General features: G+C 41.8%; 1 protein-coding gene across 11 annotated transcripts in view; it reads right to left on the reverse strand.

The window, feature by feature from the left end:
* ERG (ETS transcription factor ERG) overlaps positions 1 to 25638 on the reverse strand; it is a 281869-nt gene that overhangs the window by 18463 nt on the left and 237768 nt on the right. For 6 of the 11 annotated variants that reach the window (XM_063659911.1, XM_063659914.1, XM_063659910.1 and 3 more), the window contains 4 exons: positions 23025 to 23176; positions 3023 to 3226; positions 2093 to 2173; positions 118 to 189 (listed from right to left, as the gene is read on the reverse strand). In XM_063659911.1, the coding sequence (XP_063515981.1) occupies positions 118 to 189; positions 2093 to 2173; positions 3023 to 3226; positions 23025 to 23176 (509 nt within the window). The remainder of the gene's footprint in view (positions 1 to 117; positions 190 to 2092; positions 2174 to 3022; positions 3227 to 23024; positions 23177 to 25638) is intronic. The other 5 variants (XM_063659916.1, XM_063659915.1, XM_054468843.2 and 2 more) reach the window with 3 other exon arrangements.

Genomic DNA, 25638 nt, shown 5'->3' on the forward strand with positions numbered 1-25638 from the left:
GGACTGTCTTCAGCTCCGGGATCAGCTCTCTTTGTATCACGTGACTTAGGGCACAGATCTCAGCAGGACATCTGGGATGTCTCTCAATGAAGAGATCACACAGGGGTGTTTTCGTACCTGGCCTAGTTGTAATTCTTTGCGTAGCTTCAGGATATACTGAAGTATTTGGGAAAATAAAAGCTGCACCCCCTGCAGACAAAAGGAAAGACAAACATGTGAAGGTCTTTTGTTGTGGTTGTCGATCTCAACATCAGCGCCAAATCTACTTTTCCCTGTGACAACAAAGGGAAGAGATCTCCTCAAACCTGCCTTAGCAGAGCTCCGGAGAAACGGACAGGTGCACATGTCAGATTCTCAAGATGGAAGTGACACTTGGAGCCTTGGTGTACTCCTGTGCCCCATTTGCTATAAAGCGTTTTGATTTTATAGCTTCTTGATGAAGCCCTATCTGTGTCCCCCTCAATCCCACTTCCCGCTGGGCAATCTCATTTTATTAAAAAATTATTTGGTACATGTGTTATTTTTCAACTTGTATAAAAACCCATAATATATTTTACAAAGCTCTTGGAAAGTAGTATCAAGCAATTATAAGTATTTAGCCTAAGAGTATATGGATTTTATTAATAATTAATTCACATCTCTATTCAAATGCGTTTTCCCTTTCTCTCTTTTGACCAAAACTCATGTTGTTAGCTGAGAAAATTTCCTTTCACAGTTCAGTCCATTTGGAATTTGTTGTCCTGTTCATTGGTTGCTTCTGTGTTTAACAATAGCAAAATTAATACATTTGGAGCTTTTTTTGAAACTTTCACTCAATGGTTAAAGAATTCCTAAATCAATGTGAAATTATCAGAAAATGTGCATAGCTCAAAGGTGTTTCCTAAGAAGGGGAAGTAACTTCCTCTAAGTTATCTGTTATTTCTGGCCACAAGGTCACTAACAGGCTGATGTGTGCAACCAAAATTATTGAAAAAGTGTACTACCAACTCAAAGCAGGTTTTTTAAAACTTCAGATTAAAAAGACAATGTGTTGAATATAGAAGACCATGATAAATGAGCAATTTCATTATAATACTCAAATCGGGACTCACTCACATTTTATATTTCAAAATAAAATGGTAAATATTGGGAAAATAGCTGTATTTCTATGTGAGGGCTGATCCTGAGTTAACTGGCTGACTTGCAAGGCTTCCTGGCACTTCCTGTCTCCCTCCCTAGCCCGAGTGATTGTGGAGGGTCCCTGCAGCTAACAGAGTGGGGTGAGCAGCCGGTAGCCATGCTTCCGGAACTCTCTCCATTAGGAAGGAGCAGATGGATGTGAACCAGGAACACATTCATCCACAGAAAACCCAGCCTCTGCTGTGAGCGGGGGGTGAGGGAGGAAGGTTAGCCAGGATGAGGCACAGTGTTAAACCCTACTTAGGCTCAGGCAAAATAAATACATAAATAAGTCAAATGTAGAGTCAATGGTTAGAGATAGAAAACAGGCATTTGGTTAGTGACTAATTTCATATTCTCCAAAATTACAGCACAGTTCCCTCTGAACAAAAGCTCTCAAAATGTTACAGAAATTCCCTCCTGCCTTTTGCAAACACACAAAGTCTATAGGAAAACAAATCAAATAGCCTAAAAGTTTATTGGAAAGGAAAAAGAAAATTCCAACTTATCCTAGCAAATATTTCTTTAGGAATAAAAATGGAAAAAATTAAAGGAGGCTGCTAAGGGCCCTTTTATATTGAACATGCTTTTAGTGTCTACAGAGTCAGCACAGCGAATATATTGGGACTACCAGAAGAAGACTGTAATCCGGCAAATGTGAGCTAAAGTTATGGCTAAAGGCAAATTCTGCACGTCTCCTGGTTAAAAAGGAACCCTTTGATAATCACAGTGGGGTGCTTGGGAAGCGCTCCGAAAACCAAAGGGCTTCACCTTCCTTTAGGCTGTGGTACATCCTAAGTATCGGAAAGTATTCTGAATCATCTACCTGCGTTCTGTCTTCCTGACACGTGCTGACTGGTTTCCCATGAAAGCATGCAACCTGTACATAAGACCCTACGCTCTTGCTGGGAGGCAGGGGCGGGGCCAGCATTACCTGTGTTTCTAGCATGCATTAACCGTGGAGAGTTTTGTAAGGCTTTATCAACATCATCTGAAGTCAAATGTGGAAGAGGAGCTACAAAACAAAACAAAAAGCGACATCAAAATGAAAAAAAAAAAGAGAGAGAGAATTACCTTTCTTACAAAAAAAAGAAAAAGAAAGAAAGAAAGAAAACCGTTCCCCCACTCCCACACTAACATCACGGACAGCTTATAACTATTTCCATCAACCTGCTACTTGTTAGCATGTTAAAACCCACATGGGGGCCCGTCTTTAATTCAGGGAAGAAGTGGTTGGGATGCCAGGCAAAGCAATGGAGGAGAATTTATCCACCTCACTGTCTGTCACACTACTTCCTTCTTACCATGCTGGACGTTGTAGAAATTAAAGCATGCAGCAAACATTCTGGATTCATGCCAACATGCCATCCCTTTCTGTCAGGTTAAGCCGAATCACATGATACAAAGTGAAAACTTCCCTTGTTCTGTGCTCAGGTTAGAATATAAAGTGGGGCTTCATGTAGCTTTAGGGAGAATAATCCCCCTAATTCCTATGAAAGAGAAGCCTTAATGATTCTATTTCGATTTGGGGTATCATGGAGACTTAACTAATGTGTGACCAGTTAACGCTTCCTTTCCCTTTGACATTCCATCTTCTTGGTCGCAGGACCCTGGAGGAGGCAGCTGAGTGTGGAAATGAATTTTGGCTTCTCCTGAGAGCGCTGACTACTTCTCATCAGGTGATGTGGCCAGGATGTTGTTCCCCTAAGTCATCACATACCAAGCGTGTGGTTCCCTCGGATTCCCAATGGGAACTGGGTGAGGGCAGGAGGATGCTGTCGGCACACCTGTTAGAACCCTCTGAAGCTCAGGTCATAAGAACCATAGCCACAGCCATCTATCCTTGGAGGAAGGGGGAGCTTACTCTCTCTGAGGTAGTGGAGATGTGAGAGAAGGATGTCGGCATTGTAGCTGGGGGTGAGCCTCTGGAAGTCGTCCTTGGTCATCTTGCACAGTTCCTTCCCATCGATGTTCTGGAATAACAAGATGTTGACATCTGGAAGGCCATATTCTTTCACCGCCCACTCCAGCCACTGCCGCACATGGTCTGTACTCCATAGCGTAGGATCTGAAAGGGGTGGGAACACATTCAGTCAATTCCTGAAGCCAGGGATCTGCATCTTGGGGCAGATCCCCATCCACGTGGGATTTCTGACCAGCTGCCTTCCACAAGCACAGCCTCCAGCCAGCCTCCCTGGCTACCCAGGAGAACATCTTGGGGGAAAGACAAAAGCTGCCTCACATCCATAGATCATTGTCTTTAAAGTGAATAGTTCTGGAATCTTGGGATTATTCACATCACATACCCTCTTTTTTGCTCAATCTAAAGTTTCCTGTAGGCATAAGATTTTAAAAATTCTTTTTTCTCATTTATGTTCAATTTTATTTATTCATTTTAAAATGAGTAAGAATAAGAGGAAACTTCCTTTCCTTAGAAAACTACTGGTATATTTATATGGAAATAAGAGTAAGCAACACATATCAGGAAGGTGCTAATTACAGATCACAACAACAACAAAATAATAATAACAGTATTTATGCAAAATACTGAAAAATACTGACCACAGAATCGGAAATGAAACATAGATACACCAAGACTCTAGCCCCTCTTATGAGCCAGCGTTCCTCACAGAGAGCTGTCAGTTCCAGACTTTTCCTGCAGGGTGTTTGGTTTTGCAATTAACCAGCACCTGCAGGAGTGGGGTTGGTGAGTGGTTTTTGCATTCCACAGCTGGCTATGGCGAGCACAAATACCCCACAGGATGCAGGCCACGTCGTCACACTCCACTGCTACCTATGGGACAGGGAGAGCAGGGCCCTGGGGAGAAGGAGCAGGTGATCTCCAACAGAAACGCCAGCCGGGATGTCCTGTGGTAAACACCCTCAGTGGTAGGGTCTTCAGAGTGTGGTAAATGGGGCAGGTGCTCCCTTGGGCCCCGAGCCCTTAGAGACACATGGGCAGGGAGTTGGAGCCCTGAGTTCTAATGCCACCATTTCTCCACTTTCTGGACCTTGCTGTGGGCAGCTATGTCTCCTTTCTGTGTCTGTCCCACCTGTAAACTAAGAGCACAGATCTCAGTTCCCCAGACAAGCCCTTGGGGGTCAGGCATGCCAGGATGTTTCAATCCTCTTGAATGAAAGTCAGGTGTGGGAGTCACATTTTAGCTAACACTTTCAGATCCTTGTTTGTTTGGTCCCACTAATATTTTAGGCTACTTAAGAATGGAGCATGTAGTATGCTGCTGCAATACATTTTTAGGTTTACAGAGGTAAACCATAATAATAGTGAGAAACAGCCAGCCAGTCATACACCCAGAGCTCTCTTCCTCTGCCTCTTTCTCTCTTCCTTCCTTCGCTTCTCCCTCCCTTTCTTCCCTTCAGCTACATAGAAGAAAGAAATTATTGCAGGTCCAGTAGAACCTACGCTTCCCATTCCATTCTCCTACTGCAAACACCTATCCTGAAGTTAGTAGCCAGTGGTTAGAAGTAACCACTATCCTGAAGTTAGTACATGTATCATTCCTATACATATTTTAATATTTTTACCATTTAAACCACATTTATTGTTTTGTGTTTTTAAAGTTAACATAGACGATATCTGATTTGCTACTGGCACTCAATGTTATAATTTCAAGATGTAGCCAAGTTAATCCACAAAGATATACTCAATCATTAAGCAGCTCTCAGGCCTCCCCCATGTGAATAGTCTCAATTTATTTAGTGAACATCCCCTGTCCATCTCCCTGCGTATGCGTGAATGAGTCCACACTGGTCCACAGCCTGGGGTCCTTGTTGGAATCACCTGGGGAGACTGAAAAACTAGCGATGCCTGGTCTCCCCTGGGAGAGTCTGTTCCAATTAGGCTGGAGGGCAGTTGGGCATCACAGTTGATAAGAGCTCCCCCAGGTGACTCTAATGAGCAGCCAAGGTTCAGATCATCTTCTCTGGGCCTCACTATTCCAAGCGTGGTCCTCCAAACGGGCAGCATCAGCATCACCTGGGAGCTAATTAGAACTGCTGACTCTCAGGCCCCACCCAGACCTGCTGAACCAGAATCTACATTTTCACATGAAACTTGGGGACACGCTGGCCTTGGCTGAGTACCTAGATACGGGATTTCTGAGTTACAGGGCACATCCATCTTCAACTTGACCAGCTAGCATTGGATGTCTACCAATATTTAAACACCCACATTCTCACTTAAAAATCAGTGCGCAGGCCGGGCGCGGTGGCTCACGCCTGTAATTCCAGCACTTTGGGAGGCTGAGGCGGGTGGATCTCGAGGTCAGGAGATCGAGACCATCCTGGCTAACATGGTGAAACCCTGTCTCTACTAAAAATACAAAAAAAAAAAATTAGCCGGGCGTGGTGGCGGGCGCCTGTAGTCTCAGCTGCTTGGGAGGCTGAGGCAGGAGAATGGCATGAACCCGGGAGGTGGAGCTTGCAGTGAGCCAAGATCAGGCCACCGCACTCCAGCCTGAGTGACAGAGCGAGACTCCATCTCAAAAAAAAAAAAAAAAATCAGTGCGCAGAACCTGAAAACTAAAGGGAACTCTGGTTTTGCTACAGAGAGAATATCAACAAAAACTCCAACGGCAGTGATGACAGAAAAGTGTACATATTTATTTGTCATCCAAACACTTGGAAACATGTTGTTAGTCTGTGAAAACTGAACGTAGATATGGAAGGTTAATGTTATCCAGTTCACTGAAGTTCAGATGACTCTTCGTCATTGGCTGAGAATTTGGCTTTCAGAGATAAAGTGTTTCTTTTTTCATGACATGTCAGAATTCCTCTTTCTACAAAAATGGATCATACTGAGGTCTTAGGGCAAGTTATCTTTATCTTCGGTTCTGTGCAGAGGATAGTTTGCTCAGCCCTCACAGAGAGAAGACCCCCCATCCTACCCAAGTCATTCCCTATAAGTTCCACCCTTTGATGTTAGCGAAACCCACCTTTTTGTTTTGTTTTGCTTTGCTTTTAACAAAATGGGAGGACTATTTTTTTTTTTAATGTAACAACTGTACTTCCTAGAAATAAGTTCATTCTGGGAATAGACTTTCTTCTCTAAATGGTGGAACCGGATATTCTCAAAATGACACATAAACATATTGTCTGAAAGCCACTAGGTTCGTGTTAAAATGGTGAAAGGAGAAGTTTAATCTCTCTATTATCCCTTGGCGTACCCCTTAATTGGTTTCGCTCATCAAGCCAAGGGTTATCATGGCCCATTCAGTTTTCCTTTAAGGGAATCAGGTGCAAGACCCCAGAGACAAAGTCCTCAACCTGTATTGTACTTATCTCTACAAGTCTCAGTTTGAGTTGGTAAAAGGCTGTTCTGGAGTTCCGGAGTTCTGCCTATATGAGTATAAATTACTACAACCTTTCTGACGAACAACACAACAATACGATACAACAATACAACACAACAATACAATCAAACGTCTTTAAATATGTGCAGATTCCCTGGCTTAAAAATTCCATTTCTAGATATTTATCCTAAGGAAATAATAGAGGATGTGTGCAATGATTTATCGTCAAGGATGTTCCTTGTAGTGTTGTTTATAATAGCAAAACATTGGAAACACCCTAAATGTCCAGCAAAAGAGAACTAGTTTTGTAATGCATTTAGGAATGTTCCTGTGATATTTAGAGACTAAAAATTACACTGTTGAAATATATTTACTGATATGATAAAATGTTCAAAGTAGATTGCATTTTAAAGTTTCAAAATATTATTATGATATCATTGTATTTTGCAAAGATATATAAATATCTGCAGAGAAAGAAATTCAGAGGGAGATACAGCAAAATGTGAACTGTTGTCACTGAGGGAAAGGAGATGGGGAATTTTAGATTTGTCTTTTTCACTAAACTATATTTTCTCATTTTTCTATAATAAATATGGAATACTTGGGTTACAAATTATTTATAAAAAATGTATTCTCTATTTTTCAAAACCAAAACATGGTCCTACAAAGGGTATATATAAATATATATATTTAATGTATATTATATATATACTATATATACCACCTATATATAATATATGTGAAAGTATTTTTATAAAATACTTTAAATACTTTATAAAAAGTATTTTTTAAAAGTATAAAAAATAAAAGTAAAAAAACAAAAAGAAAAGTTAAAAAAATGAAACTATGCAAAGCATTTTATAAAAAGTATAAAAAATAAAACTACTAAAATACTTTATAAAAATATTTTTATAAAATAATAAAATATATAATATATATAAAATATATACTTACATATATGCTATATATACTACCTATATATAGTATATATGTGAAAGTATTTTTATAAAATTGCTGTCAAGAGTATAAAAAGTTAGTTTCAATTTCTTTTATATTTTGTTAATATAGATTGCTTCATCTGAAAAGTGTAAAATTACACGAAGTCAGAACACTCCCACATCCTTTTAGCATTTGATCTCCATACCTCTGCCCTATAAATTTCTAAGCAAACAATGGTGAAAACAAAACATGGCCACTTGGTAGAAGAAATGAGGGCATTCCTTTTCTCCTGTGCATTCGCACCACTCTCCTGGACCCACTCCGGAGGTGTTGCAATAGAGGATAGTTTGCAGGGGGAAAAGCCCGGATTCCCCAGCGTGAAGCACACAGTCCTTTGTTCCATGGGTGTCATTCCCAACCATTCCCCCCCACCCTACATTTCCTGAGCCAGTGCCTCCATGCCTGTGCCACATGCCACCCACAGCATGAAGGACTAGCACCTTCTTGTGCCCTCACCTACACTCACCACCTCCTTTGGGCATCTGTCCTAGATGCTCTCACAGAGGAAACACTTAACAAATCTCTGGGCAGTGAAGTGATAACAAGACTGAAGACCTAGTCTCTGCTCACACTGAACTCCACCTCCACTACTTTGGCCAGGCAATGATGCTGCAGCTATAGATGATGGTTTTTAGAGTTCAGGTCAGTGCACTGGGTCCAGGCTGTCAGGTTTTGGCCCTAACCTTTTAACTCCATGGAGAGCCCCAGTAGTCTCTCTAGTCTCCTCCACAGTTCATGGTATCTCAGCAAAGCTTTATGGCTTCTGTCACGTCAGGAATCAAAGAAAGGGGCTCACGAGTTCCTATGAGATTCAGCAGGCCTGTCTTCCTCCTTTCTTGACCCCAACCACACATGTGTAGGAGGAAGGGGAGGGGACTACAGCATAAGCCCCAGCCGAGGCATCACCTTTGCCTACGTTTAGGTGCGACCTTCTGCCCTAGGTAGGAACACCTCTTGCCTCCAGGTAGCAGCGTGTTTGGAACCTGTCATTTAATTTTATAACTGGACCTCATTTTTCTCTTCTGTAAAACAATGTGGAGAATTTCAAGACCTGAGAAATGACTTGAATAGGATAAGGACTAAGATAGATTTAATTCAAGTAAAAGTCATTAAGCATTGTGCATATGGCTATATGCACCAGTACTATGGAGATTCCAAAGTGTCCAAGACCAAGAGAAACACTAAGGATCCACTGAGAGAGGCAGCTATGACCACAACCACAAAGCAGAACTAAGTCTCCGTGATCAGGCCGGGCGTGGTGGTTCACACCTGTAATCCCAGCACTTCGGGAGGGCAAGGCGGGTGGATCACCTGAGGTCAAGGGTTTGAGACCAGCCTGACCAACATGGAGAAACCTCATCTCTACTAAAAATACAAAATTAGCTGGGCGTGGTGGCGCATGCCTGTAATCCCATCTACTCAGGAGGCTGAGGCAGGAGAATTGCTTGAATCCAGGAGGCAGAGGTTGTGATAAGCCAAGATTGCGCCATTGCACTCCAGAAGCCTGGGCAACAAGAGGAAAACTCCGTCTCAAAAAAAAAAAAAAAAAAAAAAAAAAAGACTCCGTGATCCAAGGAGGAAGTGGAAGTGCAGAGAGGTAGCACCAACCAGGAAAAATGGGAAAAGCTTACCAGGAGAGTGAGCTTGGATTAACAGCGAGGATTTTGACAGAAGTAGAGAGAAGCTCTTTGGTTTAGGGGAACCACTTAGCCCAGCCTCATCTGACATGTTTAAGAAAAAGGGAGAAATCTGATGTGGCTGCAGTGGAGGATTTCAGAGAGAGCACAGCAACATATGAGAATGGGGATGAAAGTTGGGCTCAGATCAACAAGGCCCTTGAGTCTTCCTAACAAGGTTGGATTTTCATTTCTAGAGATTTCAGAGTAATTGAAAATTTCTAAGAAATTTTTTAAAATCTTAAATAACACCAATCACAGAAAACTTGGTGATGAAAATAAAAGGCTTTATTGGGAATCCAAATACCCACATTGGGATTCTTATTTAACTATTTACTAGAAGTAAATGTCAACCTCTCTGGAATTTGTTTTATATTTTTCTGTGGGTAATTAAATGAAATGTTAGGGGAATAGAAAAGTAAATGAGATAATGGATGTGAAAGCACTTTGCCAACAATAACATACTGCAAAAAAAGAATGCATCCACACACTTGATTTTGCATTGCAAACTCTGCTAAAATGGAATAAGAACAAAATCTGTTATCACAGGGGCAGCCTCCTCATTAAGACACAAAAGTCCAATTTATAATTTTATTTTAAGAAACTTTCGGAGGTGCTTCTGTCAGATGAATCATAAGCCACTGAAGATAAGTTGTTCATTTGCAGCCTTCCATTCCAATTGTTTTGAAAATATCTGTGTCATCATTCTACATTTCATGCACAACAAAATGGTAAACTGTCATGGCACAGGCTAAACAGAAGCCATCACTCTCTGAAGCCTCTTATTCGTATCTTAAGTTACATGGTTATTATGAAATCTACTTTGGTAAATTGGAATTTAAAAAATAAATAAAAGTAAACCATTACACACAGAGTTCTGGAGTTGTACTGTTAATGTACTCTGTATGTGGAGTGGGAGTTGGGGTATAAGCAGTGGGAGGGAGGGAGGAAGGCTGACATTTAAAAAAATATTTCCATGAAACAGGATTCTGACCTAGTAGAGTTCCACTGTTGCCAGGAAAATATTGAGTAGATATTTAAATCAGGCAAAGGGGTACTGCATTGCCAAAGACATACTGTGCCTTTGTGAAACAAAATGCCTCACACAGGCAAACATCCTATTTCAGAGGCCCCGCTAGAGAAATGAATAAAGTAAGATTAAATAAAAGCCAAACTGGTGATAATGAAAGTCCTGAATGTTATTTTTCTTAAATAATATCAATGTAAAATATTGGCTTCCCAAAAGAAAAAAATTACTCTTGGTTATGAAAAAAACATCAAAAAATAAAAACTAAAATGTACCTCTAAGCCATATCACAAGCCTAGTGAGGTGTTTGTTTATAAATCCAGGCCCTGGGCAAGTCAGCCAATCTGCTGTCCAAGACACTCACAGGCCTGCAAAAATAAGATTTAACATCTTGCATCCTCAGGAGGACAGAAGTTACATTTATAAAGCAGGTCCAATAGAGAGAACTGGCTTAAATTTGGGCAATGATTCATTCCATCACAAATGGAAATTTGATCTCAAATAAAGAGCCTACCTCAAGACTGTTTCTGAGCCTTTTAAATTTCTAACTTATATGTAGAGTTCATTTATTGTTTTGGTATTGATTTCTAATTTTATTGCACGTTGGCCAATGAATAGAGTCTATATGAAATTAACATTTTATTTTATTTTATTTTATTTTTTTGAGATGGTGTCTTGCTCTGTCACCTAGTCTCATGACCTAGAGCAGTGGCATGATCTGGGCTCACTGCAATCTCTGCCTCCTGGGTTCAACTGCCTCAGCCTCCCGAGTAGCTGGGATTACAGGCACCCGCCACCATCCCCAGCTAATTTTTGTATTTTTAATAGAGATGGGGTTTCACCATGTTGTCCAGGCTGATCTGGAACTCCTGACCTTAGGTGATCCACCCACCTCAGCCTCCCAAAGTGCTGGGATTGCAGGTGTGAGCCACCGTGCCCAGCTGAAATTAGCTTTTTAAAAAGTTCTGGTTTGTTACTCTTTTGGCAGCCTAGTGCATGGTCAATTTTTATAAATGTTCCTTGATTGCTTAAGAAATGCATATTCTCTAATTTGGGAGTACAGAGTTCTAGAAAAAAAACTCTTGGTAAGGTATATTTGATTTTAATGTCACTGACCTATCAATTACTGAGAAATGCAAATTAAAATATCTCACTAAATTGGACTTGACTATTTCTTTTTGCAGTTCATTACATATTTCAAGGCTATGTTGTTAGGTACATATAAGTTTATCATTATTATATATTTTTCATGAATTTAGCCTTTTTTCACTATGCAATGACCCTCAATTATCTCCAGTTATGCTTTCTGCCTGAAAGTATATTTTGTCTGCTTTCTATTTCTATTTTTGTCAGCTTTTTTAAAATTCAATTTTGACTAGTGTATCTTATTCTGTCAACTCTCAATCTTTGTTTGTGCAAGACGTTTTTGTAAACAACCCATAACTGATTGTGGAGTATTTTTTAGTCTAGTCTATCACTCTCTGTCTTTAATGGCAAATTTGGTCTATCTACACTTATTATTACCGATCTATCTGATTTTTACCATCTTATTTTGCGCTTTATGTTAAACTTTCTTAGTCCATTCTCTATTTCTCCTTGCCAAGTGTCTAATCAGATTGATCTACTTTTTTTCATTCACTTTTTTTCTTTGTTTCTGTATTGGTTTGGCTCTTTGACATTCTAGTTCTCTTTCTTGTTAATCTTTAAACAAAATCTAAGTTTAATCACCAGTAATTTAGAAAGCTTATACTTGAATCATCCATCTCTGATTTTACATGACAATGTTCCCTCACATTTTTACTCCACTGAATTTTCTACTCCCTACTTAGGAGGCTGTGGTTGTCATTTTACAGCCATTTCTTTCTAGATCTACCCTCACCTTAATCAATTTCATTGCTCCCATTTCCTTCCTGTATCTCACTCCCTTCTTCTAGGATCCATTTTTTAAATTAAATCTTTTGTTATTATCTGAAGTGAGGTTCAATTAGCAACAAACTCTCTTTTTGACTCCTTATGTTCTTCCTTAATATTTAAAAAGTTTATTTATTTTATACTCTTTATCTAATACTTTAATTATTTAACCTTCTTGAGGGTTTAATCACGTTCGTTGTTTCTGTTAAATCTTGGTTGGGAGAGATCTCTCTTCAGCTATTTTTTTGTAATTTGCGGGTGACAGAGTCATCTTTAGTGGGTCTCTATCTGCAGGAATTCTGTACAGCGTAGGTTGAAGACATGTCTCTCCATGAAGATTTCGTATTTACTTCTGCCAGGTTTCCCAGATTATCACTAGCCCATGACCATTTTTCTGTATTAATTTCTCAGCCTTAGAGTTCCTGGCACACACTGTTGTGTGTATGGAGTGGGGACTTGGGTAATGACAGGCTCAGTTCCAATTCCCTGCTTTGTGCAAGCTCAAGATTTCATTCCTTGCCCCTAGTTGACCTTTAAAACCCAAATCTCTGCATTATAGCAACCTAGGACAACCAGGTGTCACATAAGAATGTGCTGCTATGCTCTATTCTCACTTTTTTCCTTATTTTAGTCCCTAAGGAGTTCATTGACTTTCTTCCCAGTTCAGCTGTGCATTTAAAAGGATATTAAACTCTATGCAGCAATTCCAGGTGTTTTGCAAAAGGAATGTTTTTCAGGTCATTTTATAGTAACCTCTCTATTTTACTAGAACCAAGAGCCCTCTCTGCATACTTTTTACCTATTTACTTTGAATAGTTTTCATTTTTAATGCAGCCATCATCCTAACTCATGTTATGCTTTACTTCATTCATTTATTAATTAATCAATTGTCAAAAATTACTTATACGAATTGTATAATCCTCTATGAAAGATTCAAAAATGGCAAGAAAGAGTGCCTGTCCTCTACTTGTTTGAGAATCTACAATTCTGTGTATTTTATTTTAAAATACATGACTAAATTATTCTTGTTAGGCTCTAAACATAGCTTTGTCATTTTGACACACTGATTTATTTCTCTGGATGAAACCATTCTCAACCAATCATCTTGTTTTTGGATAATGATCGTTATTGTTCTTTGTTTTCTTTTGTTGTTGTTGCCTCCCGTTAGTTATTCCATGACAGCATTGCGTGTGCTCATCATGTTTTAGAAATGCAATGGCTTGTTCCACATAAACGTTCCTCCCTGCCTGGGTTTTCTTTCTTTGTCTTCTCTTTAAATGTTGCTAACCCCAGAGTTTCATCCTTGTCCTACCCCTCTCCTCTCTCCATCTATACCTTTGGGCATTCTTATTTGCTCTCATGTTTGAACTACAACATGCATGCTGTATTATTTTCCTAGGGCTGCCGTAACCAAGTACCACAAAATGTGTGGCTTAGAAACAACAGAAATTCATCGTCTAATAGTTCTGGAGGATCAAAGTCTGAAATCAAGATATCAGCAAGGCCTTGCTCCATCCGAGACTGTGGATAAAATCTGTACTTGGCTCTTCTAGCTTCTGGTGCTGTCCAGCAATTGAATGTTCCATTGCTTGCAGTTGCATCGGTCCAACCTCTGCCTGTCTTCACATGGAGTTCTCCCTCTGTTTCCATATCATCTTCCCTCTGTGTGTATCTATGTCCAAATTTCTCCTTTGTGTAAGGACACCAGTCATTTTATTAGGCTCACCCTAATGACCTCATCTTAACTTGATTAAATCTGCAAAACCTCTATTTCCAAAAAAGGTCACATTCTAAGGAACTGGGGGTTAGGACTTCAGCATATCTTGTGAGGGAGGCACAATTTAACCTGTAACAGGCAGCTGTTTCTGCCAGTCTATATCTTGAGTCCCCAGGGCGCTCTCACAGATGCCAGACCCAAATATAAACAGAAGAACTGCACTTTTTATCCCAGGTACTGTTTAAGCATGTCACACATATTGCTATATTTAATCCATATAGCACCACATGAAGTAGGAATTATTATCATCCATATTTTGGTGATGAAAAACCTGAGAAACAGCAAGATTAAGTAGCTTCCCAGATCCCACAGTTAGTACATGGCAGAGTTTAGAACTCAAGTGCTGTGACTCCCGATAAAGGACTTTCCATCCTGAGCTCTAGGCCCACCACACTGCCTGGCAGGTGTCCCAGAAGCATCTTAAACACAGGATGAACCAAACTGAAATCACCTATTTTAAACATTTTTTTTTGTATATTCATTAACACCTACCCAGCTGCTCATGCTAAATCTGTCTTCAATTCCATTCTTTTCTTTGACTTTCAAGAAAAACAGATAACATCATTAGCACTGTAGAAATGTAAAAATTAGCCCTGGGCAACACAGTAGATTATTTTGCAAAATTCCCTCTCCACCTTCTTTATTTACTTAAGTCTTATTTGAAAAGGCTGTTGCAGAATGTCTACAACAATTTAACAAACATATTCTCTCATCCCATTCCTGTGTTCTCCCCTGGGTATTTTTGTCAGCGCAGCTTAGGAAGAAGAACCCAGACTCTGGAGTCAAAAAGAACTGGGTTTGAATCCTGGCTCTTCAAATGATTGGCTGTGACATCTTTGGCAACTCTCTTAGCGTTTCTAGTTTTAGTTTCTTTACTGTCAAGTGAGAATGATAATGAGTACCTACATCATAGGGTGGTCGCACGATTTAAATGAGATAATACCTTTTCTACCAAGTGCGTGTCCAAGTGCCTGACAACATTGCATATCAATAGATAGTAGCTGTCGTTGCTTTTTAAAAAAAATGACTTCATTTTAGCCTCACATTTAACCCAATGGTGGTTTCCTCAACCACTATTCAGCTGATAACTTTAAAATACACATAATAAACTTTGATGTTAGCATTTCTATTTTAGTGGGTTTTGTTATTTAGTTGTTTGAGCATAGCAGGAATTTAAACAGAAGATTAAAGAAGCATGTCCCATCGTATCAACAGAGCGGAAGAGATCCTCGGGTGTGTTCAGGGATGTAACAAAGAAAGATGAAGACACAAGTCATTTCACCAACAAGTTCTAGGCCTGAGAATAGGCTCTGTTATCACCCAGTTGTGCAAGTGTCCCTGGGAAAGTCATTTGACCTCTCTCAGTCTTGGTTTTCTCATGTTTAAAGGAAGACTGAACTTAGACCACCAAGAATCCTGCAACCCCTGCAGAGTCTGCGATTCCCACGAGTTAGATCTAGATTATCATTAACTTGATAAATCACATTTACTCTCCTCCTCACAGAATCCAAGTGCTGGCTGTGTTGTCTGGTGATTGAGAACACAAAAAACATGATCACCACCTCACTAAACTTACAATCTAATAGAACAGACAAGCTTATAAATAACTCACGCTAAGAGGATTGGAAACATAATGTATCAGCCATCAGGGCTTGGTCGGAGGGTATGTTCTATTACTTGTTATTCACTGGCTTTCAAAGCCCAGTGGGGGAATGTCAATATTTAGGGAGGATCATGTGAAAACTATGCAGTCCTCTACCACTCTGAGAACTCAAGATCCCTTCTTTACATGAAACCAGACTGCCAAAGACTCATGCTGGGTGTCTGTCCTCTACCTGTGCTAAGCTATTCTCTAATGTAACTCAGCGCTCATAGAAGATGTCACAAGAAATAGGCTGTTGAAATGCAGTGCTGCAACTGTGGCAGGAAGATGGTCGATGGTCAGGTTTGTGGCCCCAGTGGCCCCAAAAGGGATCCTTCTTTTAGGATTCTACACTATGATAAACATTGCCTTCCCTGTGAAACTTCTTTTTTGAAAGGAAAAATTATTTCCCCAAATAACTCTTTTCATTTTGGCTGCCAGGAAGCTCAAAGCCATACTAGAAACTTAAGTATAGCATCTTGGGCAAGCATGTGGTCAAAATGGCTGCATTCTTCCCTCACATGCTCTTGGCTTCTCATTTGTATTTTTAACTGCCTTAGCACTGATTCCTAATTTCTATTTGATAAGTCGTTTGGGCACATGCCCATCAGTAGTTTAGTGCACACAGCATCTCAAATCCTTTGCAGAATATCCATATTTAAGTAAGTATATACATGCATTTGAGAATACAATATGAAACAAAATGAAGTGTGATAACAAAAGAATTGGTAAGATGTCATAAGAGGAGTGATTAATTTGCCAGAGGATCAAGCATGGCTCCCTTGACAGGGCGGATTTCGAAGACGTCTGGAAGAATGAGGAAGAGCATTCCAGAGAGGGAACCGCAGGGACAAGGACACCGGGTGGTGAAAAGGCAGCGCGTGAGTTGCGGATGTGGCAGAGGAAAACAGCAGAGGCTGCAAAGGGCTTTCGAAATCACATCATCATGGGTATAAATGAAGCTGTTTTTGATTCGTCCTGTCATACCAATCTCCATTCTTCACATGTTCTGAAACACTGGTCTGAGTCACTCTTTTGAGCTCTCAATCACACCTTCTTCTGTCTGTCAAAAACTACTCACCCCACATGGGTGGGTCTTAGCTACTTCTGACAGCCTTCGGTCATCTCCTCAGTGATTAAGAGTAATGGGAACTCAATGAACACTTTCTAATGGAATAGAAAGGTCCTAGCACGGGGGTCTGAGTAAGACACAAATCTTGTAGCTTCAGCCACACGTGTTTGGTGGGCAAGAAAAGGTGATTTTAAATCTCATTAGAGTTTTATTCACGGTAAATGGAACATAGTAAGAGTTTAATGAATTAATTAATAATGAAGAAAGTGAAGAGATACAGTGAAGAGAAGAATGTGGCTACTCTTATCTCTGAGATTACTGATTATCGCAAGGGTCTATGCTGAAAGTGATTTATTTTAAAAATAGAAGCAGAGGCATTTGAAAAGCTCAACACTTTAGCACCTATTTTAGGGAATTAAAACAGAAAAAGAGGCCAGGCCCGGTGGCTCACGCCTGTAATCCCAGCACTTTGGGAGGCCAAGGTGGGTGGATCACCTGAGGTCAGGAATTTGAGACCAGCCTTGCCAACATGGTGAAACCCCGTCTCTACTACAAATACAAAAATTAGCTGGCTGTGGTGGCAGGCGCCTGAGATCCCAGTTACTCAGGAGGCTGAGGCAGGAGAATTGCTTGAACCCAGGATACAGAGGTTGCAGTGAGCCGTGACCGCACCATTGCACTCCAGCCTGGGCAACAGAGCAAGACTCCATCTCAAAATAAATAAATAAATAAATAAATAAATAAATAATAATAATAATAAAACAGAAAAAGAGAAATCTTTCAAAATGCTATAAGCTGCTAAAGCCAGAGGTCCTATTGCATTTTGGTCAGCATTTTGCAACTTTTAAGAAGTGAATGGAGCCTGTGCCTTCCTCTTTGTTAGCCACTTGGTTAGCACATCTCCATGTTCATGGTCAACACCTAAAGAGTAACAGTAACTAGCGCAACGAGTGATTCTTCATTTAATTTTTTTTTGGAATGTTAATGCGATACTGTTAGTTATTTCTACCCTTCCTTTTTGTCTACTCGCCTTTTCTAAAAGTGAAAAAGCATATCTTTGTTAAAAATAATTCAAGTCCATTAAAGTAAAATTTATATCTTCTGTCTAGATTAGAACTTTTCAACCTTATTATACATGAAAATTACATATACAATAAGCATGTTAATAATGTAAAATCTCCAACCCCACACCCAGGTTGGGAACATTTGGAAGTGTGTGTGTGTGTGTGTGTGTGTGTGTGTGTGTGTGTGTGTGTGTCTGGGAAAGGGTCTCACTCTGGCTTCCTGGTGAGAGTAGAGTGGTGCAATCATGGTTCACTGCAGCCTCAAACTTCTGGGCTCAAAGAATCCTCCTGCCTCAACCTCCCAAGTAGCTGGGACTACAGGAACCGCCACTACACCTGGCTAATGTTAAAATTTTTTGTAGAGATGGGGTCCCACTATGTTGTCCAGGCTGGTCTTGAACTCCTTGGCCTCCCAAAGTGCTGGGATTACAGGTGTAAGCCACTGTGACTGGCAGGAAATGTGTACTTTTAATCATAAATTTTCCAGGTAATCTTGATGCAAGTGATTCTGACCATACTTTGAAAAACACTTTCTAGGCCAGGCGTGGTGGCTCGTGCCTGTAATCGCAACACTTTGGGAGGCCGAGGTGGGCAGATCACCTGAGGTCAGGAGTTTGAGACCAGCCTGGCAAACATGGCGAAACCCCATCTCTACTAAAAATACAAAAATTAGCCTGGCGCGGTGGCGGGCGCCTGTAATCCCAGCTACTCAGGAGGCTGAGGCAGGAGAATCACTTGAACCTGGGAGGCAGAGGTTGCAGCGAGCTGAGATCCTGCCATTGCAATTCAGTCTGGGGAACAAGAGAGAGAGACTTTGTCTCAAAAAAAAAAAAAGAAAGAAAAAGAAAAACACGTTCTAGTCAACCTCCAAATTAAGCTTGGCCAAAAAAGAGCCATGTAACCAGCATGGGGGATGTCGCACTTGTCAGGCCCCTCTTATTACAACTGGTTTCACTGAGTGACACTTGGGTCTACAACAATGTAAGAAACTGCCCGGCCCTATGAGAGATCCACCTAGATTTATAGATACGTGCACCAAATACATAGATAAAAACCAGAGATGTGAATTATGGCCTAACTAGTACCCTTTGGGAAGCACAATCAACAGTCTTGCCAGAACAACAGGCACAAACCAGGGCTGCCCAGAATGCCTGGTGGCGCTACTGGTTGAACGCTTTGCTCATGACTGCCCCTATCTTCCTTAGGACAAACAGAGGAACACATCTTCCTCCAGACTCAGAATTAATAGCTGGACTGTCTTTTCACATTTGCTTTCTTTTTATCCTGTGGGCACTGAATTATCCCTTTCATACTGCCTGATGATACCTCGAAGCCAAATAACACCTACCTTTTGCAATTCTGCAATATTTAAAAGTTGCAATTAAAAATACACATACACACACACACACACGTGTGCATGTAAACCTCACTCCTGGTTTTTCTCTCTCTGTTCAATTTTTACTTTAGTCCATACTCCATATTCTTTTATTTTTAAAAAGTGGATTCTACCATGCTCTTTCATATGTATCTATGTGAGCTTTCTTAAATCTGTTCTGAAATAGGAGGCAGTGTAAATATATCAAGTGACAGTCTACATTTATTCATTAGGGATATTTTCTAGTTGACACTTTCTTATGGGCTTTTTTTTGACACTTTTTTTATGGGCTTCTTTATTAACTCAAGATCATGAGTCTCAAAACCAGGGTTGAGGGAATCACTTCTCAAAAGTGGGTTCCAGGTACCAGAACCCAATCTGAACATGGACAAAGCCCCCCAACTCCTCTGTGGTTTTATCTCTCAGTCTCCATACAGTACAAATTTTCTCATCAGTGTTTATTAGGACCACTGTTATCTCTAGTGTATAAACATCAGCATGTATTGATGATGGTACAAATGTTTAGGAATAACTGATTTTTTTTTTTCATTCAGCTATCCGTGTGATTTGCATTAGTGCCAAGCAATGTCTCTAAGTAGTAGGGACTATGTGAACCACTCAGGACCAGGTCTGGAGAATTCTTTTTGCATACATGGGGTACTCCGTGCCCCAAATCTGCCTTAGTGAGGTGCCTGGATACCATGGGGATGGATACAGCAGCTGGTACAGCTGCCTGAGGTCCTGCAACCTCATGGCCACATTGGAAAATTGTCCAGATTGTGCAATGAAGCTGTGTGTGTGTGTGTGTGTGTGTGTGTGTTCATCTCTGTGTGTGTATGAGCACACATACATGAAGCTTGACCAATAACTGAAAGACTCACAACTTGCAAAATCAGCCACAACTAGCTCTCTTACAAACACTATTAACTGAATAACTGCCTACACTGGCATGAAGCAACTGAAGGAGGGAAGAGCTGAAGAGAAGAGTACTTTGCTCCAAAGAAAGGAAACAGCCTTTACATCAATGCTTACTATAAGCCAATTTGCAGAGCTATCCTTGCATCCATCCAGCTAATATTTGATGAGCACCTACTATGTATAAAAAATCCTGGGTGCTCTGACTTCAGTTGATTCTCTGTTCTCTTCCCCACACAAATATCTCTCTTATTTTCTAAATACTTTCCCAGTGTAGAAAGACTCAAGTCTGGCCCTACTGAAAAGGATATTTATGACATCAAAGCATATTGATGGCCTCATGGAAACACAGCCTCACCAGTTAGAAGATGGTACCAGGCATTACCTCTTACGTCTGTGATTCAATGAGGAATCAAGCAAGGAATCTTCAGTGCAGGCCCTCTCAGATGGATTCTCTCATCTTTGAGATCTAAACACTTTGTTTTGTCTCCTTTGAGGAAATTATATTCTTAAGGAGAAGGGCAAAGGGTGAGATGGGTTAGGGGGCTTCCTTTGGGTGTCTACTTTACTTTGTTCATGACCAGCCAGTGTCTGGGCAACACACCCCTGCCCTCCTGCCTCTCCTCCAGGCACATCCCAGCCCCCAAGTTTTGCTTATGTGCCACACATCTGGAGTGGGCACCTGGGACATTTGTGTTTCTATTTTTCCCATCCAACAGGAACAGCCCCCTGTTCCGAGGCACAGCAGCAAGTGAGGCAGTCTCAGGCATTCAGGTGCATTGTCAAGATCAAACCAAATGCATGGCCTCTGTACCTGTCAACTGCCTTTCAGCAAATACTAAGGACAGTTTTCTCCTTTTCGTAATCTGCCATCAGTGTCTCCTATAAGTCTTAAAAAATGCTTTGAAATCAGGCACAACCCCAAAGGATGGTCCCTTTCACACCCCACTGCATCGAACTAGCTTCACGTGTTTGCTGAAAGTCATACGGTGACAAATCTAAGCTGAAACCCAGGATACAAATCCAGGCCAGATGTTTTGCAAAGTACTCTGCACTCCTGAACTCTTCTGTCTAGAAGGTGACAGAAGCCCACTGGGCGTGATCCAACTCAGATAAAGGGAAAATCACACCATGGAGGGAATCTAACCTGTTTGCTATCACACTTCACAGATATTAATTTAGGTGACCCTAGGAGCAAGGGAGAATTGAGTTTGTGCAGATTTCACCCATGCATGCCCTTGGCTACTATGCCAACAAGGAGTAACTTGTACAGTGCAGCTCAGTGGTGAGGTGTCCGTTCATCCATTCTCCACCTCCCTTAATATTCATTGAGCACCTCCCACTTACCAGGCACTGCAACTGGCCCTGGAGATAGGGCCTTTGTGGGGCTTACGTTCTATTCAGGGAAGAGGATAATAAGAAAACTTCTTATTTTTTTATTTTAATTTTTTTGAGACAGAGTCTTGCTCTTGTCGCCCAGGCTGGAGTGCAATGGCACAATCTTGGCTCACTGCAACCTCTCTCTCCCTGGTTCAAGTGATTCTCCTGCCTCAGCCTCCCAAATAGCTGGGATTACACGCACCTGCCACCATGCCTGGCTAATATTTTTGTATTTTTAGTAGAGACGGGGTTTCGTCATGTTGGCCAGGCTGGCCTTGAACTCCTGACCTCATGATCCGCCTGCCTCAGCCTCCCAAAGTGCTGGGATTACAGGTGTGAGCCACCATGGCTGGCCAATAAGAAAACTTTTACATAAACATGCAATATAATGGCAGATGGGAATGAATGAAATCAAGAAAAACCAGGCCAACAGGAGACTAGCAGTCACAGGTGGAGACGAGAGCAATTCTAGACGGAAGTGCTCAGGACCGGCCTCCCTGAGGCCATGACATTGGCATGGATACTTGAAGGAAAATGATATGGAACTACCTGGAATCAAAGGTTTCAGGCTGAGCTGACGCCAAATTCAAATCCCTGAGGCAGGACCGCAGGGTAACCAGATGGCTGAAACGAGTAACAGGAGGGAATCCACAGAAATTGCTGTAAGCAGCTGAGATTTAATCCAATGCCAACAGGCAGAGACTAAAGGAGTAAGGCAGACCTGCCTGAGTCCTAACTTGGCCTCTTATTAGCCAAATGCCCTTGGAAAAGTTGGTGGACCTCTCTGAACTTCATCTTCCTCATCAGGGAAATCATGAGAAAGATGCCCATTTGCAAAGATTGCTTGAGATGATGTTTCTAAAGCATTTATCCAAATGCCTCCTGTAGGGTAAGGGTTCACTGACTGGTGACTGTTGCTGTTGTTCTTATATTTCTGGTTTTACGTAGCATGTATCCTCTGAGGAGCTTTAAGTCATTTTTTCTATTACCTTTAGTTTGGCTAAATAAATAAGTTCTTGGTACGTCTTTCAAGTTCAAGAGCTATTCCTTTGGGTTGGTTTTGAATTATGTTTGTGGTAAAGAGTTACTCTGGTTATTAGAATCTGTATTACAGGCCAGTGATAGCTGGAATTTTAAATATTTAAGGGAACATGTAAGAAAGCAATATAATATATGGCTCCCAAATGTTTATTTTGCCAGATAAGAGAATTTTAAAAACAAACAAGTCTATCATCTATCATAAATAGCACCTCATGAAGGACAGGATATTTGGAACAATAATCTCCAAGAAGGGGCAATTCCTCCCTAGAAAGGTCACCTTTCATAGACATATACACACGTGTGCATATGTGTGTGTGCACAAGCAAGCCTGCATGTTTGCCTGGACATCCTCTTTCTCTCTGTCTCTCTCCATATGTAGTGTGTGTGTGTATTTTTCTCTATGTGGCAAAATAAAGAGCTGGGGCTACATATTGCTGTCTCACATATTTTTTAAATACTTGTATTTTTAAATACAAGTGTATTTTTCTTGCTTTGCTGTCGATCTGTGAACATGTCCCCATACATAGACCTCTGCCAGCTCCCATTTACAAGCCCTGCTCTGGACAAAGGAGATGTGATCAATGCCACAGGTGGGGGAGAAGAGCTCCCTGAGGCTCAGCTTAGTCTTGGGGAAGTTGTGATCTGCCGAGGGCAGTGAAGCTGTGGGCACCTGACCTGCTGGCACGATAACTCTGCGCTCGTTCGTGGTCATGTTTGGGGGTGGCATGTGCTTCTCCTCCATGTAGCTGCCATAGTTCATCCCGACGGTGTCTGGGCTGCCCACCATCTTCCCACCTTTGGCCACACTGCATTCATCAGGAGAGTTCCTGGAGGAGAAGAAGAAATGTTCTTCCATTACAATGGCAATCAAAGAGCATGTCTCCATCGACTTCTCACAATACACAGAGAGAACCAAAGAAGGGCAAGGCGGAAGAGACTGGGGGAGAAAGGACAAGTGTGAAAAGCCAAATACAGGCGGGGTGCTGTGGCTCACGCCTGTAATCCCAACACTTTGGGATGCCGAGGTGGGCGGATCATGAGGTCAAGAGATCGAGACCATCCTGGCCAACATGGTGAAACCCCGTCTCTACTAAAAATACAAAAATTAGCTGGGCATGCCTGTAGTCCCAGCTACTCAGGAGGCTGAGGCAGGAAAATTGCTTGAACCCGGGAGGTGGAGGTTGCAGTGAGCTGAGATCACGCCACTGCACTCCAGACTGGTGACAGAGTAAGATTCCATCTCAAAAAAAAAAAAAGAAAAGAAAAGCCAAAAACAGGCCTTGCCTTCTGTCCTCCCGAAATGCATATTTTGAAGCCCTAGCTCCCAATGTGACGGTATTAGGAGAGAGCCTTTGGGAGGTAATTTCAGTTTGATGAGGTCATGAGGGTAGAGTCCCATGATGGGATTAGTGCCCTCATTAGAAGAGAAAGAGACCAGAGCTCTCTCTCTCTCTCTCTCTCTCTCTCTCTCTCTCTCTCTCTCTCTCTCTCTCTCTCTCTCCCATGTGAGGGCAGAGCAAGAAGGTGGCCAGGCCATCTGCAACCCAAGGACAGAGACCTCACCAGAGACTGGCCCTGCTGGTGTCTGATTTTAGCCTTCCAACCTCCAGAAGCATGCAAGCTCGAGTCCCGTTGTTTCAGCCAGCCAGTCTGTGGGGCTCTGGGAAGGCAGCCTGCACAGGCTAGGACAGTGCCCGCACTGGCTAGATGCATAGAACATGCACAAGGGAGGCGGAACTACCACCTGGCTTTGGTTTCTTAAGCAGCTCCTCCTGAAACTGTCATGTCAAAACTCCATCTGTGACAACTGATTGGGAACACTTGCAGGGAACAGTGAACTGCTCTTTGTTCTCGCGGTGTGACAGCAAACAGGCAGAGTAGACAGATGCTGCGGGGCGGCACGAGGGACACTCGTTTCTCAGCGAGGTTTATCCTGGAACGACGTTCCTTTTCAAAACCTCAGAATGAAATCCTCCTGCTGAATTTCAAATCCCTGCAGCCAATCTTTACATATGGAGCTTTGAAGACTCTCAGTGCTCCAGGCTTAGGTGCAGACAGGAAGGGCAGGGAAGGGTGGGGACTGACGCTAGGGGAGGCCTCATGGGGAGTGGACTCCAGCAGTCCTAGAGGACCCTTGCGAAAGGGATATGGAAGGAACTGTGTGGATGCAGAGAGGGGTCAGCTACTGACTACTGACCTTGGGCAACAGGTCACAGGGCTGCTGCTAGTAAGGCAGTCACTGTCATTTGGATAAAGTCAAACCTACCTTTCTGGAAAAAGAAAAGGAAAACATTTTAAACAGTGAGATGTGAAAGCTACAGGACATTGGTGAAATCACATCTGATAGGGAAATGCCAAAAAGAAAATCCAGCTTAGGGCCGGGAGCGGTGGCTGACACCTGTAATCCCAACATTTTGGTAGGCCAAGGTGGGCAGATCACCTGAGGTCAGGAGTTCAAGACCAGCCTGATCAACATGGAAAAACCCAGTCTTTACTAAAAATACAAAATTAGCCGGGTGTGGTGGTGCATGCCTTTAATCTCAGCTACTCGGGAGGCTGAGGCAGAAGAATCCCTTGAACCCAGGAGGTCGAGGTCGTGGTGAGCTGAGATCGCGCCATTGCACTCCAGCCTGGGCAACATGAGCGAAACTCCATCAAAAAAAGAAGAAAGAAAGAAGAAAGGAAAGAAAAAGAGAGAGAGAGAGAGAGAGAAAGAAAAGAGAGAGAAAATCCAGCTTAAGCAGAAAACAGAAAATACATGTCAGTGCCTTCTTAGATGGTTAACACATAGATGGTAAACCCAGTGTCACTGTAGCTGAGAAGTATTAATATTTAGGGTCTGTTGTCTAAGGTGGATTTCCATAAATGCCTCTCAGCCTCTATCCAACCCATACATTTTTTTCATATTCCTTGGAATCTGGGAACCTTCGCTTTCTCTAGATTTTAGATTTCTATCCCAGTGTTTCTGGTTGTGGGATCCACTCCAATGAACCCTCATTTATCTCCTCCACTTCTTGTTAGTTGGAGTTCTGCAGGGAACTTGGACAATCAAAAAACTATGGGCTTGGCATGGATGTGAACTTCAGGTTTAAGGAGGTCAAAACCATCTGAGGCAGGAGAGCACTTTCTGAGTGGGGTGAGATGGAGAAGGTCATTCCACACCTGAAAGCCATAGCTGGGATGTGGACAGGAAGGGAAAGTGTTTGTTCAGCATGTGGGAAGTTGAAAATACAGGTTTGTTCTCAGCATCACTTACAAATGTGTCTGAAGCCTATGGAGGGATGTTAGG

The sequence above is a fragment of the Pongo pygmaeus genome, chromosome 22, assembly GCF_028885625.2.
Source record: "Pongo pygmaeus isolate AG05252 chromosome 22, NHGRI_mPonPyg2-v2.0_pri, whole genome shotgun sequence".
Taxonomy (NCBI): domain Eukaryota; kingdom Metazoa; phylum Chordata; class Mammalia; order Primates; family Hominidae; genus Pongo; species Pongo pygmaeus.